Below are 16,429 nucleotides of genomic sequence, written 5' to 3'. Positions count from 1 at the left end.
TCCAGTTTCTTGATTTATTAGTTAGTTACTAGTATGATCAAACAGGCTAGGTGGTCTCCCCCCCCCCCCCCTTTTAATTACAATTTTAGGTTTAGTGCACTGTAATCAAACTTGAGTATGTTACCCGGACTGAGTGTTAGACAAGGGTATGTGGCTAATACAAGTATTTCGAGGACCATAATTTTATAGCCATGTCCAAATATATTTTGTATATGGATACTTGAGGAAAATGAAAACTCTGGGTAATACGGTTTATAAAAGGTATTTGGCAGTGTGATCGTTTTTGATGAAATTAAGCTGCCAAATTCTTGGGTTCCATTGAAGTGAATAACTTTAGGTTCCAGCTTTCAGGCTGAGAAGATTGAAAGAAAGCTAACATTCTGTTCATTTGGCTTGCTGTCTATTTTGTTTTTAACTATGTGAGGCTAAGATTTGATTTCCCCATCTTTTTGTCAGTGCTGCTTTGAATTCAGAGACACGTGAGGAGGTTGCTATCAAGAAAATTGGTAATGCATTTGACAATAGGATTGACGCCAAAAGGACATTGCGAGAGATCAAGCTTCTTCGTCACATGGATCATGAGAATGTAAGTGCTGTTGGCTTCATAGTTCCCATGTTTAACTCTTTTATGGACGTTTCAGTAATGTTGTTTTAGTCGTAGACTCCTAAGTGTTAGGCTTCTTGCTTGTATAAGGTCAGGTTTCTATGGCTAAACAATATCTGTATTTTGTCCCTATTTGTGTACTTAGAGGGATTTGGGCTAACCTTCATGTTGATTTGAGTTCCTTGAGAAGATTATCTTTTAACCCTAAATTAACTTTTAACCTTTAAGGACAGGCCAATCTTACGATATTGTGCATGAACACTATTTTACCTTTTCATATTAGAAAGCACTATCTAACCAGGCTTCTCTTGAATTCTTCTTATCAGTCTGTATATGCTTCAATGAAACTTGAGCACATTACCCTTTGCCATGTGTATGACTATCAGAATTCCTTTTTCTGGCTTGACTAATGCTTTTATCTTTGCAAGTTTACGGCCAACAGAGGACATGTTTTATGTTGGTTTCTTACTCTTAGGTTTGGTTAACAACGTTCCTTCACTTGTTGTATATGCATCTTAATAATGGCATGGGACTACACTGAAGTAGTAATATCTGGTCGTGGAATTATAGTTTGATTGGTCAGTCCCTTTTTTCTTCAGGTGATTGCCATCAAAGACATCATACGGCCTCCGCAGAGGGAGAACTTTAATGATGTCTACATTGTTTATGAACTGATGGACACTGATCTTTGGCAAATCATACGATCTGACCAACAATTGACAGATGATCGTTGTTGGGTTGGTATCAAATGCATCCTCTCGTGTAAATATATAACAGGATCTTCCTACTGTCTTTTGTCATATTTAGTTAGAAACATCAAATGATTTATGTTTAACTGTCTGGAAGCTAGAACCATTGTTGATCATGCAGTTCTACTCCTGCAGTACTTTGTATATCAGATTTTACGAGGGCTCAAGTATGCACATTCAGCAAATGTATTGCATCGTGATTTAAAGCCCGCAAATTTGCTTCTGAATGCTAATGGCAACCTTAAAATTGTGGAATTTGGGCTTGCAAGTACAACGTCCGAAACTGACTTTATGACAGAATGTATAGGCACTTGTTGGTATCTGGCGCCAGAATTACTTCAAAATTGTTCTGAGTACACTGCTGCAGTTGATATTTGGTCGGTAGGTTGCATACTGGGTGAAATGATGACCAGGCAACCCCTCTTCCCTGGAAGAGACCATGTGCATCAGTTGAGGCTTATCACAGAGGTATTTTACAGAATTTCTCACTAGAAACTACAAGAAACCTCTTTAGATTCTCTTTTAACACTGCATATTTCTCGAAGTGTGAAGATCTTTTACTTGCATACTACCATGCCATTTGGTATATGTTTTGGCCTGTTCCCATTAGCCCTATGGTTGTAAGATTCTGATATGTATTTTGCTTCTTCGGTGAAATTGCATGATCTTGTATTCTAACGAGGTCAAACCAGCCATAGTCTGGGCCATCCAAGAAATGTTACCTCGGATCTGAACTAGTAGTTAAATGGTTGAGCATATAGGTTGTAAGGTCTAATACAAAATCAAAATCTCCAAGTAATGAGTATATGATTGTCTGAAAACTTGCTTTTTAACTCATTCTCCTCCTTTTACCTTCGTTTGCAATTCTGTAAGATCGATATGGACTCTGCATTGACATCCTATCTTAATTTATTTGTGTTTTATTAGTGCTGGTATCCGATTGACACTTGTGGCCTAAGAAACACTGTAGATATTTTTCCAAAGGTGTAGAGTAGTTTATTGTTTCGATAGAAGTTGAACAAAGTAAGCTAAATTTCTACATGATTTCCTTTCTCTTGAATAGCTTATAGGTTCACCTAATGATTCCAGCTGTGAGTTCCTTCGATGTGACAAATCCAGAAGATACGTTAGACAGCTTCCACAATACCCAAGGCAAAATTTTTCTGTTAGATTTCCTAACATGTCACCTGGTGCTGTTGATTTGCTAGAGAAGATGCTTATCTTTGATCCCCATAGGCGCATTACAGGTATAACTAGTTGCTGAATTCTTCCATGTATTTCACAATTAAGATTCATATAGTTCTAAGCTTGTTTTAAGCACAAGTTGCTATGTTGTGTTAATTATTTTACCAGCATCGGACAATTTGCACAATTCTTATACTCAGAACTGAATCATCCCTTTCTTTATCCCACCCGTCACTCTCCAATTTTCCTTCTCCACCACCGTAAGGCCCTTTCTTCATTTGCTGACAACTTTTTATTGTTTATTGCAGTCGATGAAGCTCTATGTCACCCGTACTTGGCACCTCTTCATGACATCAATGAGGAGCCTGTATGCCCAAGGCCTTTCAGTTTTGATTTTGAGCAGCCATCTTTTACTGAAGAAAATATCAAGGAGCTCATCTATAGAGAATCTGTAAAATACAATCCAGACCCAATTCATTGAGGATCATTTGTTGTATGGTGTACCTAGTGCCTTGTGTTTGCTATAATACCATGTAGAGGCTCATCAGTCCATCTGTGCCTCGGCCTTGAATACTCGTGAACAGAATGATAGTTTATTCCACTTTCAATCCCTTGTTGCTCATCAGAGTGAGCTTCGACTCCTAGTTGGAGGCTTGTTAGAGAGATTAGTTAATCAAGCTGATGATGCTATTATCAGTTCATTCTATCTTGAGGAGTAAACCAGTAATATGCACGTCTGGAGCATGTGTTTAAGTCTAAAGTCATGTAGGTTTTCCTTGGTACAGTAATATACAATAAGGCTTCACTGCACTGATCTGCCGATTCTATAACTTTCCAGTCTTATGATGAAACTTCTTTTTTCTTGTATATATTGGTTACATTAAGCTGGCCCCTCCTGGAGTTCCCTCTGATTATGGTCTGTTAGCTATCTCGTTCAATTGGTGCTATCTGGTTTTGTTTTTCTTGAAGTAAGAAAGTTGTGTACAAAAATTGGTATGTCTTATGCTGTGAAAGCTGATTCTTGCGATGTTGGTATTACCATTTCTCAAGCAATTTTACAGGAATAATATATCTAACCCATCACTGTATGAGAATGCAATTACTTTATTATAATATGATGCAACTTGTCATAAGATAATTATGAGAACCTTACATGTAACAATCGACTTAGGTTTTACTTTAATGGATTCCATCTCATATGATTGACCCTATAGGTGCAATTTTTAAGCACCACTCTATTAATTGACAAAGGCTCGGCCGGAAAGTCGCAAGCTGTGATTTTCTTCTGTCCTTGATCAGGTAATAGGTCACAAGGCCGAGGACTAACTCCACTTGTGATCCCCTCAACATCAGTGTAAGTCCATGGCACCTTCTTTGCTTTAGCTGCCATTCCAATTGTGACATTGGCTATGCAAATTTGAGTAAATGGATCACCCTCGATGCCTTCCAATCTAGCCGCCATCGACACGTTATGGACCACAATGTCTTTATAATTGATCCCTTGAATAACTGGCAATGCATTGGAATCGTAGTGATTATCAGCATGTTTATAGTTCTCGGTCATCCAAAACACCCATTTTATGGTGTGCAAAGACAATCTTTTCACGTAAATATCTTCGGCTCTGACATCCTGGATTCCGCCCGACATCTCGCTTCCCTACGCGGTAGTGGCACTGTAAGGAGAAATGCATGTCAGCCTCCTGATGACCAACTGTTTGGTGGGCATCCCAAATGAAATTCCATATTCATCCCAACCACTCCTCACTGCTATACAGTCATCCCCTGAGACTCTGTAACTGTCCTCAATCCTAACATTGGTGCAAGAATCTGATCATCAAAACATGTTAGAAAAACAAACACTATCAAGAAGTTGACGACAATTTAGTGTTCTGAAAAACATTGTCGGGTTGTTTTTTTGTTAATGCCTGGATTGATGCCATCAGTGTTAGGAGATTTGACAGGAGAGAGGATTGTAATGCCTTGTATAAGAATGTTGCTGCATCATTATCATCGTGGTCGTCATTATCATCAAATAAATATAAACCAAGAATTAATCACGTCTCCCATGTCTTTTTTTACACGGGGAGGGATGAGAATGAAGATAGCATAAAATGGTTTACCTGCTATAAACTGGATTAGCATTCCATGATGGGGAGTTAAGAAGGGTTAGATTGGAAATTTGAATGGTATCCAAGTACATAAACTCGATTAGGTAAGGCCGGGTGTATTTCAAGTTTCCCCTGTGGAATTTTTGCCACCAGATTGAACCTTGACCTTCAGTAGTACCATTGGCCGCTAAATCATTAACGGGAACGATGGGGGAATGATAGTGTGATTTTTTTTTTATTTCGTATAATTACACATTTAAACTATAATATTGAAATATTTTATCTATTTAATCTTAATTCTAAATAATACAATAAATTTAACTCTCTAAATTTACAAATTTAATCAATTTGAAACATGGGAAGACAACGACTGCATAATGATTTGTTTTTAGACCTTTGAATTTAGACATATTTTGAGACGATTTAAAAGGAAAAAAGCTTCATTAGGATGGTGTTTAATGAAAATGGCCATGATTATAATGCAAAAAGGAAAAGTGTAGCAATTTTCTTTCAAAGACTTTCTCCACAAACAATTATGATATTGCACTATTTAATTATTATAATTTATTAATTTAATCATTAATTTAGATACTAAAAAATATTTTGATAATAATAATTGGATAATTATTTGATACTTATAAGGTAGAGTTTTTTAACTCCACAAGCATGATTAAGAAGTTGACAAGTGTCCTTAATTGATACTTAAAAAAAAAGTTTTCTTCCTCACGTGCGTTGCACACTTACAAAAGAAATAAATAAACAATATATAATGTATTTCATTTAAATAATATTTTATAAATCAAAGAAGTTGGAAAAGAAAGAGAAGAGAATAAAGGGATAGACGAGTGACTTCGATCCTTAAGGTTTCCCTTATGGGTGATGAGAATCGAGGAAGAAGAATAATGAACTATTGCAATCGAGGCGGAAAAAACAATTGTGATGTAGACTAGTTAGCGACGAAGGGCAACAAAAGAGGCGACCTGTAGCAACAACATTTGGTGTTGAAAAATACGATTTCGGAACCCAATTTTCGTAAACAGAGCCCATAAATATAAAATAGGAATATTAACGAAGTTATTATGAGAATATAATAATGTTCAGATAAGTAATTTAATTGAGAAAATAATTAATTAAAGCTTAGAGATTAAATTGTAAAAGTCCAATCACTATTAAATTTTAATTAAGAAAAAGCTTGGGAACTTAGATAGCTATTATCCAAAAGACCAAAATGGTAAATAAACTAATATTAAATTATAGTTAGTGGATGATGATTGTTGTCCCACTTAGTTTAAATTATAATAAAATTATGTATATTAATATGTTATTAAAACTAATTAAACTAGATTAAATTAATTAAACTAAGTTAATTAAGGTATAAAAAATATTGTAGTGGAAAGAAGGATGATAATCTTCCACTGGTTCTTGAAGAGAAAAAAAGAAGAAAAAGCTTGAAACATCTTATTCATTCGACCATTGATTTTAATAAGGTAACCAAACTTAATTTCTTGAAAATTTTATAGATTAATGATCATGGGAGCTTGATTTAACTAGTCGATGTATCAATTTGTTCAATTGTTAAGCTTTTAGCAAGTTGTCATTGTTGAAAAATTATTGATTTAGGCTTGAATTTGATAGATATTAAGCTTAGATTATGATAATGACTAAATTGTAAAGTTAAATAAGCTTGTTAGTTAACTTTGTAACATTAGAGACCAAATTGAATAAAATTGAAAAGCGCCATGAAATTATGTTAGGAATAGAAAGTATAGTGTTCCTAATGAAAGAATGTGAAATTAGATTTTGATTCGATGCTAAATATTGAAACATACATATATCCTAAATATAGAGACTAAATTGAATAAAATACAAAATATGTGTGGCTTTGTATTTGGATGTGGATTGAATGAAATTTGATATTGTTTTATTTATTGAATTATTTATTGTAGCGAAAGATGATGTTGGGCCGTCCTGAGAGAAAGGAAAGGCAAGAGTCGTTGATGAGTAGTTGAATTATCGGTTTGTACTTTTATGATTCGAGTAATATATATACATGCATGATTGTTGCAATTTAGCTATTAAGGTAAGATGATTAATTTTCTTATGACTTGATTCGTGATTGGTGAAACTGAAAATTTAGAAATTAGACTAAATTGAATAAAATGGAAATAAGTAAGATATAAATTGATAAATGCCTTATATTATGAATTGACGATAGAAATGATATTGAATAATGGAGTGGAATATGTGATGATATGAATTTGATAATAATAAGTTATATGAATTGATTTGGTGACAATATTGAATGATTTTGAATAATGAGAATTTGGATTGAACTAAATATAGTATAAAAGAGTGATATTATTGATATATGATACGTGATATGAATTATGCTATATGATATTGAATATATATATGACTTGATGATGAAATGAAATGAGATTATCATATATGAATGGTTGATGCCCATGTGAACTTAGTAAAATGCTAGGACACAATTGGCGTGCCAATAGGGTTATATATACACGTGTGTATGAGATAGTTGATAGTGTGGAAAACATTAAGTTTTAAAACCAAAATGAAAGTTTCGCAATTGGTAACGATACCCAATCGATTCCTTTCAGAAAAATTGATACCAAAATTCAATTCAATTTTCTTTGCGAAACAATTGTATCGATAATTAGTTGATGGTATTGATATTTTATGAAAAAGTATCAATACTCAGTTGAAAATCAATACCACTTTGGCATTTTGAGTTGAAAATCAATACCACTTTGGCATTCTGTTTTGTTAAAATATTGTTCATTTGGTCAAGTAACAATACCAAATGCCAAAGTATAAATACTTTTCCCAATAATGGTAAAAATATCATTTTAGCAAATTCAATTCATACCAAAAGTTACCTAACCACAAAAGTCATTAATTTTATCTATTCAAAACACCTAAATAACTAACCAATATGCCATTTAAAGGCACTACAATCAAGAGTATTCATTCAAATAACTAAGCTATTAAAACATTTAACATTAGCCACCTATTCTTAATACAATCATCAACCAAATGACCAAATAACCAAATAAAAGTATGCATAAAAGCTTACCATACCAAAGCACTAATATCATATCTTAACTTTAAAGGTTCATCTAACCACAAACCATCTTAAATAAACATCCAAAACTAACCTTCCAACTAAATATAACCTTGCATCAAACATTTGACATTTTAACAACTTAAAGCCTATATACATATATTACCTTTTCCACTTCATACCATACATCTAACTAATACAATATGATATATATATCACACACTTCTTAAAAGAACTAAACTTGTAAAACACCTATCAACTATCCATATACAAACTTTTGCAACTTAAAGCAAGACATGTTTAAACATTCACATAACCACATCCTATATACATGCCACATTCCAAATAAAAAGTAAAGCTACCAAAATGGTTAGATAGTGTAAGCCTTCTGTCAATCCGTCTAGTCAGTCCACAACTTTGACAACTACAAAAGAACATGAGTTTAACAGGTAAGGTTAGGAAGCTTAGTAAGTTCATAACTTAAATCATCAAAATCAACTTACCTTAATTGATTTCAAAGTATAAAGAGATAAATTTACAATTCCTGATAACCAAATACACATTTGTAATTCACATTAGTTCTTGTTCACATAATAGCATAAGTCATGATAATTCTCTTCTAAAAAAACTCAACAATTCCATAACATCTTTTCATCAATATAAATGTGGTCATATATATGCAAACAAGTAATTCATTGAACACTTGATGCTTTCTAATATCTTGGATATGCATTAACATTCAGAACCACAAATCAACCATACTTTCCATTAACATTTAGCCCGATGAACTAAGTAACTCGACTTAGATACATGGGTAACTACACCACACCAGAGGCATCATAGATGCATAACAGGGGCACTGAAGTGTATACAGAGGCATCGAAGTGCAAATCCTGTACAAGAGCACATACTAACCCTATTGGCATGCCAATTGTATCCTACGTGATTACTATGTTCAATCAAGCAATACACATAAATCCATTACTTTAATACATTCTCATCATACAGAGGCACTTCATCATTTCTGTACATGTATTATATCCTTAATACATTCTTATATATATAAATATACAACTCCAAACTAAACTACTATCATTTCATTTCAATTTCATATAAATAACTAATGAAATTTCTCATACATTCAATGACTAACTAGAAAAAATAGTATATTCACAAGCATTTTGTTTTATATAATAAGTCACCATGAACTTACCTATGATCTAGTTCTGGTTAACACGAAGGGACTAGTCCACAATTTTCCCCTTTCCACAATTATTGTCTTTTTGGTTCGGTTCTTGATCTAAATAATAATTAAATACAATATATTAATATCACAAAAATTTCACAATCAATTCAACATGTATGACCCTTAAATTTTCATTATTTACACATTTTCCCTAAAGATTTACATCTCTTACAATTTAGTCCATAAACTTAAAGTCTCCAAATTTAGCAAAATTTTCTAAATACCCATACTAGCCAAATTTATTCCCATATTAGTACAACCCACAAATATTCAAGATTCACAAGAATACCATGCAAATTTTAACATTTTATAAAATTAATCTTTAACTAAAAACTTGCAAAACCACTTCATAAATAATCATAATTAACAACCAACAACCAACAACTCCAACTCATATTTTAACATCAAGAATTCATCAATGGTGAAATTCAAAATTTTTAAAAGTTTTAAAAACGAAGGTACGGGTTAGCTGGACCTAGTTGCAATGATCTTAAAAACATAAAAAATACAAGAAACAAGCTTAAAATGGACTTACATGCAACCCTCAACTTGACCGAATGCTCAAGCTAATATCCATGGCTTCTTTCTTTCTCCAATTTTGGAAAACACTAAGGAAAAAGATGATAGCCTAATTGTTTTATTTAATTTTCCCCTAACTTAGCTATTTACCATTTTTCTATTAAATAAACACTCAATTGACACTCCCAAAACTCATTAATCGTCCACTATAAATAAACACATGCCATATTTACTATTTAGGTCTATAAGGTTCCATTTCCATAACTATTTAATACCTATTACTAATAAAACTAATTTTTGCAACCTTTACAATTTAGTCTTTTTTAATTAATTAACTAACTTAACTTTAAAATTTCTTCACCAAAACTAATACGACTCTAATGTAACTCCATAAATATTAATTAAACAATAAAACACGACCTCACATATCGAAATTGTGGTCCCAAAACAACTATTTCTGACACCACTAAAAAATGAGATATTATAATTATTGTATACATGGTATAATAGGGAACCATACACATGATAGAAGAAGTTAGGATTGGGAAAAAGTGTGAATTTCTATTCGATACTGCCATACGGTGTTGCTAAGTACAAACCGTGATGCGCAAAGCTTAGAGCCTTGCGGAGGGGACACTGCGGTGTTTGAGTATCAATGTTAGGAATGATGTAATGGAGAACTAGATAGAGGAATAGAAAAATTGGAATTTTGTTAAGATTTCGCCATTCGAGACTACTGGGAGCAAACTGCGGTGTGCGAAGCTTTGGTCCTTGCAGGTGGGACACTTCGGTGTTCGAGTATTAAGGTGATACGTGAAACACATCTTTTGGGATGACACCGTGACGACGATATTTAGGTTCCATAGAGCATCACCACGATGGTGGTCAGTAGGCTCTATGAGGAAACACTGTGACAAATCCTTCGGGGCGACACCTCTAAGAGCTTTAAGGTGTAAGACCATTAGGGGTGAGCATTTGATCGAATCGAATCGAAAATTTTTGAGTTAATCGAGTTTTCGAATCTCATTTTATCATCCTAACTTTATTTGAAGTTTTCTCGAATCGAGTCGAGTGAGATGGAATTCGAATCGAATCGAATCGAATCGAATATATTTGTTCGAGTTAAATTTTAAAAAATAATTTTGGGTCCTTGTAACCATTGTCACCCATCGTAATAAAATTTTTCCACCTTAATCAAATTTTTATTAATTTTCATCACTTCATAATTTATTTATTAATTTTTATATATCTTGGTTAGCTTCTTTGCTTGCTTAGTTGTTTCAATTATCTTGATTCTTGTCACTATGTATTTTAGAATTAAAAATATATTAAATGTAAAAATATGATTTTTAATAAAAGTTATTTTAAAATAAAATTTGAAATTGATACCAATATAAAATTTTAACACGAATATTTTATGGCATAGTTAATAATTCAATTTTAATATAAATATTCAATAGGACTAAACAATTCAATAATATAAATAATATAAAATGTGAAATTTAATTTAATAATATAAATAGTAGATATAAATAAAATTATTACTATTTATGTTTAGTGATTTTTTGGATAATTTTGATTTTTATTTGAGAGTAAAGGGTGAGAAGTAAAAGTTTAGGGAAAAATAAAAGTTTTGGGAATAAAAGTTTGAGGGAAAGTAAATAGGGGGAGTAAAATTTTGGAGGGAAAATATTTAAAAAAAAATTGGAGGGGGGAGGGTTTGGATAGATGGGAGGTGGGAGGGTTTTGATAGATGAATAAAAGTTTTAGGGGAAAAGTGGGAGGGAGTAAAAATTTTGGGGGAAAGTAAAAGGTTTTGAGGGTTTTTGGGAGTAAAATTTTGAGAAAAATAAATGGGAGAGTAAAATTTTGGTGGGAAATGGATTTTGGGTAGATTGGGGGAAAAGTGGGAAGGAGTAAAAGTTTTGAGGGAAAAGTAAAAAGGTTTAGGAGTTTGGGGTAAAAATGTAAAATATTATAGTTTGATATTTGAATTATTTGAGTTATTCGAATTCGAAAACTCAACTCGAGTCGAACTTGAAATTCGAAAAAAATTCGAGTTGATTCGAATAACTCGATTAACTCGAATAACTCGATTCGTTTAACTCAAAATTCGAATTTTTTTTCGATTTTTTCGAGTCGAATCAAGTTTTGCTCACCCCTAAAGACCATAGCTTAGTTATGACAACCAATGATAGTTCACCGGGACAGTAAACACATGATAGTTCGTTAGGATAGTAAATACAGGATAGTCTACTGGGATAGTAAACACGGGGTAGTTCGCCTAGTCAATAAACACATGGTAGTTCGTTGGGACAGTAAACATGGGGTAGTTTGTCAGGACAGAAAACACGGAAATTTCGTTAGGACATAAAACATGGTGGTCATGACTAGAAAGTCTAAGGTTCATGAAGAATGTCAAGGGTAAAAATAGAGTCTGCGGTGTGGCTGGAGCGACAAGTCACAAGAAGAAATGAATTTGGTGTGTCGAAGGAATATAAACCACCAGGATAGTAAGTAATGCCAAAGTTATATGTCAAACTCAGACAAGGTGAATAGAAAAAAAGGCTTTTTAGGTATGAAGGTATTCATAGTATATGCAAATACTAGTCCGCTAGGGAGGCTATAGATTTCACACGATTTAAGCAGGCATGGATTTTTTTGTAGTAGGACACAGTCATATACTGTAAATTGACAAAAAGGTCAGCTGAAGGATTGAGTAGGTTGATCAGGGTCTTCATGAAAGGAAATGCATTCCCAATGCTGAATGAACAGTAATGTCCGTTAGAGGATAGTGAAAAGTAGAGGTCAAATATAGCCAGAAATAATGGCCCAGATCTTGTTGATCTACCAAAGGTAGGAACTACATGTCTTAAGAAGCCTATTTGAGAAATAGATCGACAAAGTAAGGGCTAAGGTTTTGTTTTGTGAGCTCTAGTACACCAAGACAACTAGAACATTTAAATATGGTAAAGACCATAGATATAGAAATTTCTTGGGTAGTCACCAAGCGTCGCCTGCTAGAAATAATGAATGCGATTATCAAAAAGATTAATTTTGAGCTGGATGTCTTACATTTTTCTTAAAATTTACATGAGGATCTCACTAAGTTCTCTCAAACTTACAATATTTATGCTTGAGTGCAAGTTATTTAAAGATTAGAAAATCGAGAGGGGCCAAGCCAGACTTCGCTCGGTGTTAGGTGAAGTGTGGTAGCCGTACATGTATATAGAGGGGCACTTGTAGAGGCTCTGCCTCATGGTTAAGTTGTCATTTTATGTTTTTGAGTCTTTATCCAAAAAATTGCAATCGATTGATGGAAACGAAGCCTTAAAGTTTTATTTGTAGTTTAATACAAATTATTTGAGTATTAATTAAACTAGAATAAATTTTTTGTGAAGTCATTCGGCTTAGTGTAGTATCCGATACCCGGACCTGGCAAATGGGTCAGGTAGAGGGTGTTACGAATTGAATGGTATTAGAGCTTCGGTTTAGCTGATTCTTTGGACTTAAGAAGTTATGGGATAGCCCACATATACATGTTACCTTAGATCTATCTTAGTCCTTCAAGAGTTATTATAAAATAGTAAGTGCACTGAGAATAAGTGCAAAATTGGCTGATCATAACCAAATAGATGTCATATATAATGCAGAAAAATAGAAGGAAGGAAAAAGATGGGAGTTTTCATTGTTGTGGGAAATTATTACAAATAAAGAGAGAAGTAAGCATCATCCCTAGTAGGCAGATTAACCGTTTCTTCTGCATTTTCTCCCCCTCATCAATAGTTTCCTTTATATGAGCAAGAATGGTGAGCTTAGGATTGGGTGGGAAGAAGAAACCATTAGAATATTTCTATTTCTTCTTAAACTCTTCAGACTTAGCACCAGAAGGGTTCATCTCATTAAAGCCTAGATTCTCCTAGATGTACTGACGCAGACAGCTAAAATCCACTTGGCTCACATTTAAGGGGCCCAAGAAAACTTGGGCATGATGGATGTAATTGGACCTTAGCTTGAGAAGATAATCCGTGATCCCCACCATAGTCTTTGCTTGGCTTCATTTTTTCCTTCTAGTTCCTCTCTAAGTCTACCAAGTGATGCTACGCTCAAACTCTATTTAGAGGAGTTGTATTTAGACTCCTAGTTGGAGGCGGGCTCGGTGAACTCTTCAGCTTGGAGGGCTGCAACCTCTTGCGCTAGGGTCACTTCCAATTGATCCTATTTAGTTTCACTTTCATGACATCAATAACGAAGGAAGAGCTTTGGAGAAAGAGGGGAGAGTATATTTTTTCAGTTCTTGGGGAAAGTCCCTCTCCCAGCGTTGGCTAATTTCTGTTGGGGAGAAGGGAGGCTAACCTACAAAAAAACGGTCCCTCCATGAGAGCAAACTTGATGTCCCACTAGAAGAAGTGAGAGGTTGCCTCGATCCAGTAGGGAGAGGTTGCCTCGATCCAGTAGGGAGAGGTGGTGGTGCAGAAGGGGAATTTTGGGGAGCAGACATTAGGGTCAACGAAAACCTTTTGTGCCTTCTCCATGATGACATTGATAAACTATAAAAGCAACATATTTTAATCCCATTCTTAACACACTCATGTGCTAGCCCGTGTCGATTTCGCACCCTGTTTCCCAAATGTGCAGAAAAACCCAATTTTTAGGTTTCCTGGGCATTCTAAAGTCTATAAATACCAATTAGAAGAAGACCTAAGGGGGCGATCAAAGAAGATCAAAGAAAACACTAGAAGAATGCCATCAGAATCAACTCGGAAGCGGATCTCCCTCAAGATCCAAGATCTCCGTTTAATTTCTTTTGAAGTTTTATGAGTTTTATTATGTCTTGTGGTTATCCTAACTTTGAGATGTTTCTATTCAGAATTATGAACTAAATTCCCTAGATACCTAGGGCGGATGAATCCTATGATGAATATTATTATTTAATTTCTGATTTTTATGATAAATATTTGATTCTTGTTCTCAATTATGTATGGTTATTTATTGTTTTAATATTTTCGGGATATTAATTAATGTTTAATGTGCTTATTTCAGTGGAGAAAAAGCTCCTGTTTAAGAGTAGATTTATCATAATTGAGTGGAGTTGCATGGAATCCTAGAAATAGGACGACATAAATCTACCGGATTAGAGTCAAATCTAATAGGGGAATCCATAGATCGAGTGAATGTGACAATAGGGTTTTTAATTAGAAAGAGATTTCAATTAATCAACCTAGAGTCAATTGTTCTTACTCTCGAAAGAGATATTAACATAATTTAGGGATTTCTACGGATCAAGAAAAAGTGAATAAATCATTTAATTCAGATTTGTAATAATAGGTGAAGTCTAGGTGGATTCTTTCTTGGATATTGTCTTTCTCAGTGGTTATCCTCAATTATTTTCCTATTTCATTATCTGTTGCGTTCTTAGTTAAATTAGATTAGTAAATTTAGATTAAAAACAATCACTTCAATTTGTCGGCTAAATAATAGAAAAACGGTAATTACTAGTACTTTTAGTCCTCATAGATACGATATTTCCTACTCACCATAACTATACTATTATTCGATAGGTGCGATTTCCTTAGTCGTATTTATAGTTAGCTTAGTGACCATCAAGTTTTTGACACCATTGCCGATGAGTAAAATATTAGGAACACTCAAGTTTTATTAGTTTAATTTTTATTTTATTTTTAGTTTAATTTTTACGTTCTAATTTTTTTTTTCTTTTATTTGCTTCTGGTAGGTTCCTTTAGTTTATGACTAGGAGAAACCCGTCGAGACCATTGTTATTTGATAGTGAAATTGAAAGTACAGCTCGTAGAAACTATAGAGAAGCAATGCAAAGTTCACAAAATTTAGTAGACGAGCAAGAGGATATTATTATTACTAAGGAGATGGGTGATAATCAGAATAATCAGCTACCTCCTGCAGTTGCTGCAAATCCTACAAATCCAGATCCTATTCCTCGTACTATGTACGATTATGTCAAGCCCACTTTAACTGGGGCTGAATCAAGTATTGTGTGACCCACTATTGTTGCAAATAGTTTCGAACTGAAGCCAAACACTATTCAGATGATTCAACAGTTTGTTTAGTTTGATGGTTTGCAAGACGAATATCCAAATACTCATTTGGCCAATTTCCTGAAAATCTGCGATACTTTTAAGATTAATGGTGTTTCTAACGATGCCATTCACCTACGATTATTCCCTTTCTCATTGAGGAACAAAGCTAAACAGTGGTTGAATTCTTTACCATGAGGTTCTATCACTACATGAGATCAAATGATCGAGAAATTCCTACTGAAGTACTTCCCACTGGCTAAGACAGCCAAGTTGAGGAATGATATCTCTTCCTTTATTCAGATCGACTTAGAAACCTTATATGTTGCATGGGAGAGATACAAGGATTTATTGAGAAGGTGCCCTCAGCATGGGTTACCTCTATGGCTATAGGTTCAAATCTTCTACAATGGTTTGAATCCCTTAACTAGGCAGTTGATCGATGCAGCAACTAGTGGAACACTTACCAATAAAACACCCGAAGTGGCTTATGAATTTATAGAGGAGATGACACTGAATAATTATCAATGGGAAGTCATGAGGACGAAGCCGATGAAAGCAGCCAGTGTCTTTAATTTAGATGCAGTCACCATGTTATCAAATCAGGTAGAACAATTAAATAATAAAATTGATGGTTTATATGTTTCTACGCAGGTACATCCGGTGATGCAATGCGATACGAATGGAGGAGGAATGAAAAATCCAGAATGTTTACCATATGGTCCTAACACAAAATGAACAAATCAATTATATGAGTAATAATTCTAGGCCTCAAAATAACCCTTATAGTAACCACTATAATGCAGGTTGAAGGAACCATCTTAATTTCTCTTAGGGTGGTTAAGGAATTCAAAAAGCACAAGTCCCTTCAGGCTTCCAA

General features: G+C 34.0%; 1 protein-coding gene, 1 non-coding gene and 1 pseudogene across 7 annotated transcripts in view; 1 reads left to right on the top strand and 2 right to left on the bottom strand.

The window, feature by feature from the left end:
* Nucleotides 1-3,348, top strand: part of LOC105796626 (mitogen-activated protein kinase homolog MMK2) — a 37,997-nt gene extending 34,649 nt beyond the window's left edge. For 5 of the 6 annotated variants that reach the window (XM_052633367.1, XM_052633366.1, XM_012626390.2 and 2 more), the window contains exons 3-7: nt 457-586; nt 1,204-1,341; nt 1,489-1,821; nt 2,417-2,600; nt 2,847-3,348. In XM_052633367.1, coding sequence (XP_052489327.1) covers nt 457-586; nt 1,204-1,341; nt 1,489-1,821; nt 2,417-2,600; nt 2,847-3,019 — 958 coding nt within the window. In that variant the 3' untranslated portion in view covers nt 3,020-3,348. Of the gene's footprint in view, nt 1-456; nt 587-1,203; nt 1,367-1,488; nt 1,822-2,416; nt 2,601-2,846 lie in introns of all 6 variants that reach the window. The other variant, XM_052633368.1, reaches the window with a different exon arrangement.
* A 152-nt stretch (nt 3,349-3,500) lies between these two features.
* Nucleotides 3,501-14,039, bottom strand: LOC105762732 (probable polygalacturonase; annotated as a pseudogene).
* A 1,780-nt stretch (nt 14,040-15,819) lies between these two features.
* LOC128042778 (small nucleolar RNA R71) lies at nt 15,820-15,926 on the bottom strand. The gene has a single exon (XR_008198289.1). It is a non-coding gene; the product is annotated as a small nucleolar RNA R71 (small nucleolar RNA).
* Nucleotides 15,927-16,429: the final 503 nt, after the last annotated feature.

Source organism: Gossypium raimondii, chromosome 7, assembly GCF_025698545.1.
Source record: "Gossypium raimondii isolate GPD5lz chromosome 7, ASM2569854v1, whole genome shotgun sequence".
Lineage (NCBI taxonomy): Eukaryota > Viridiplantae > Streptophyta > Magnoliopsida > Malvales > Malvaceae > Gossypium > Gossypium raimondii.
The sequence above is the reverse complement of the archived record's forward strand: the minus strand, read 5'-3'. Positions and strand labels throughout refer to the sequence as shown.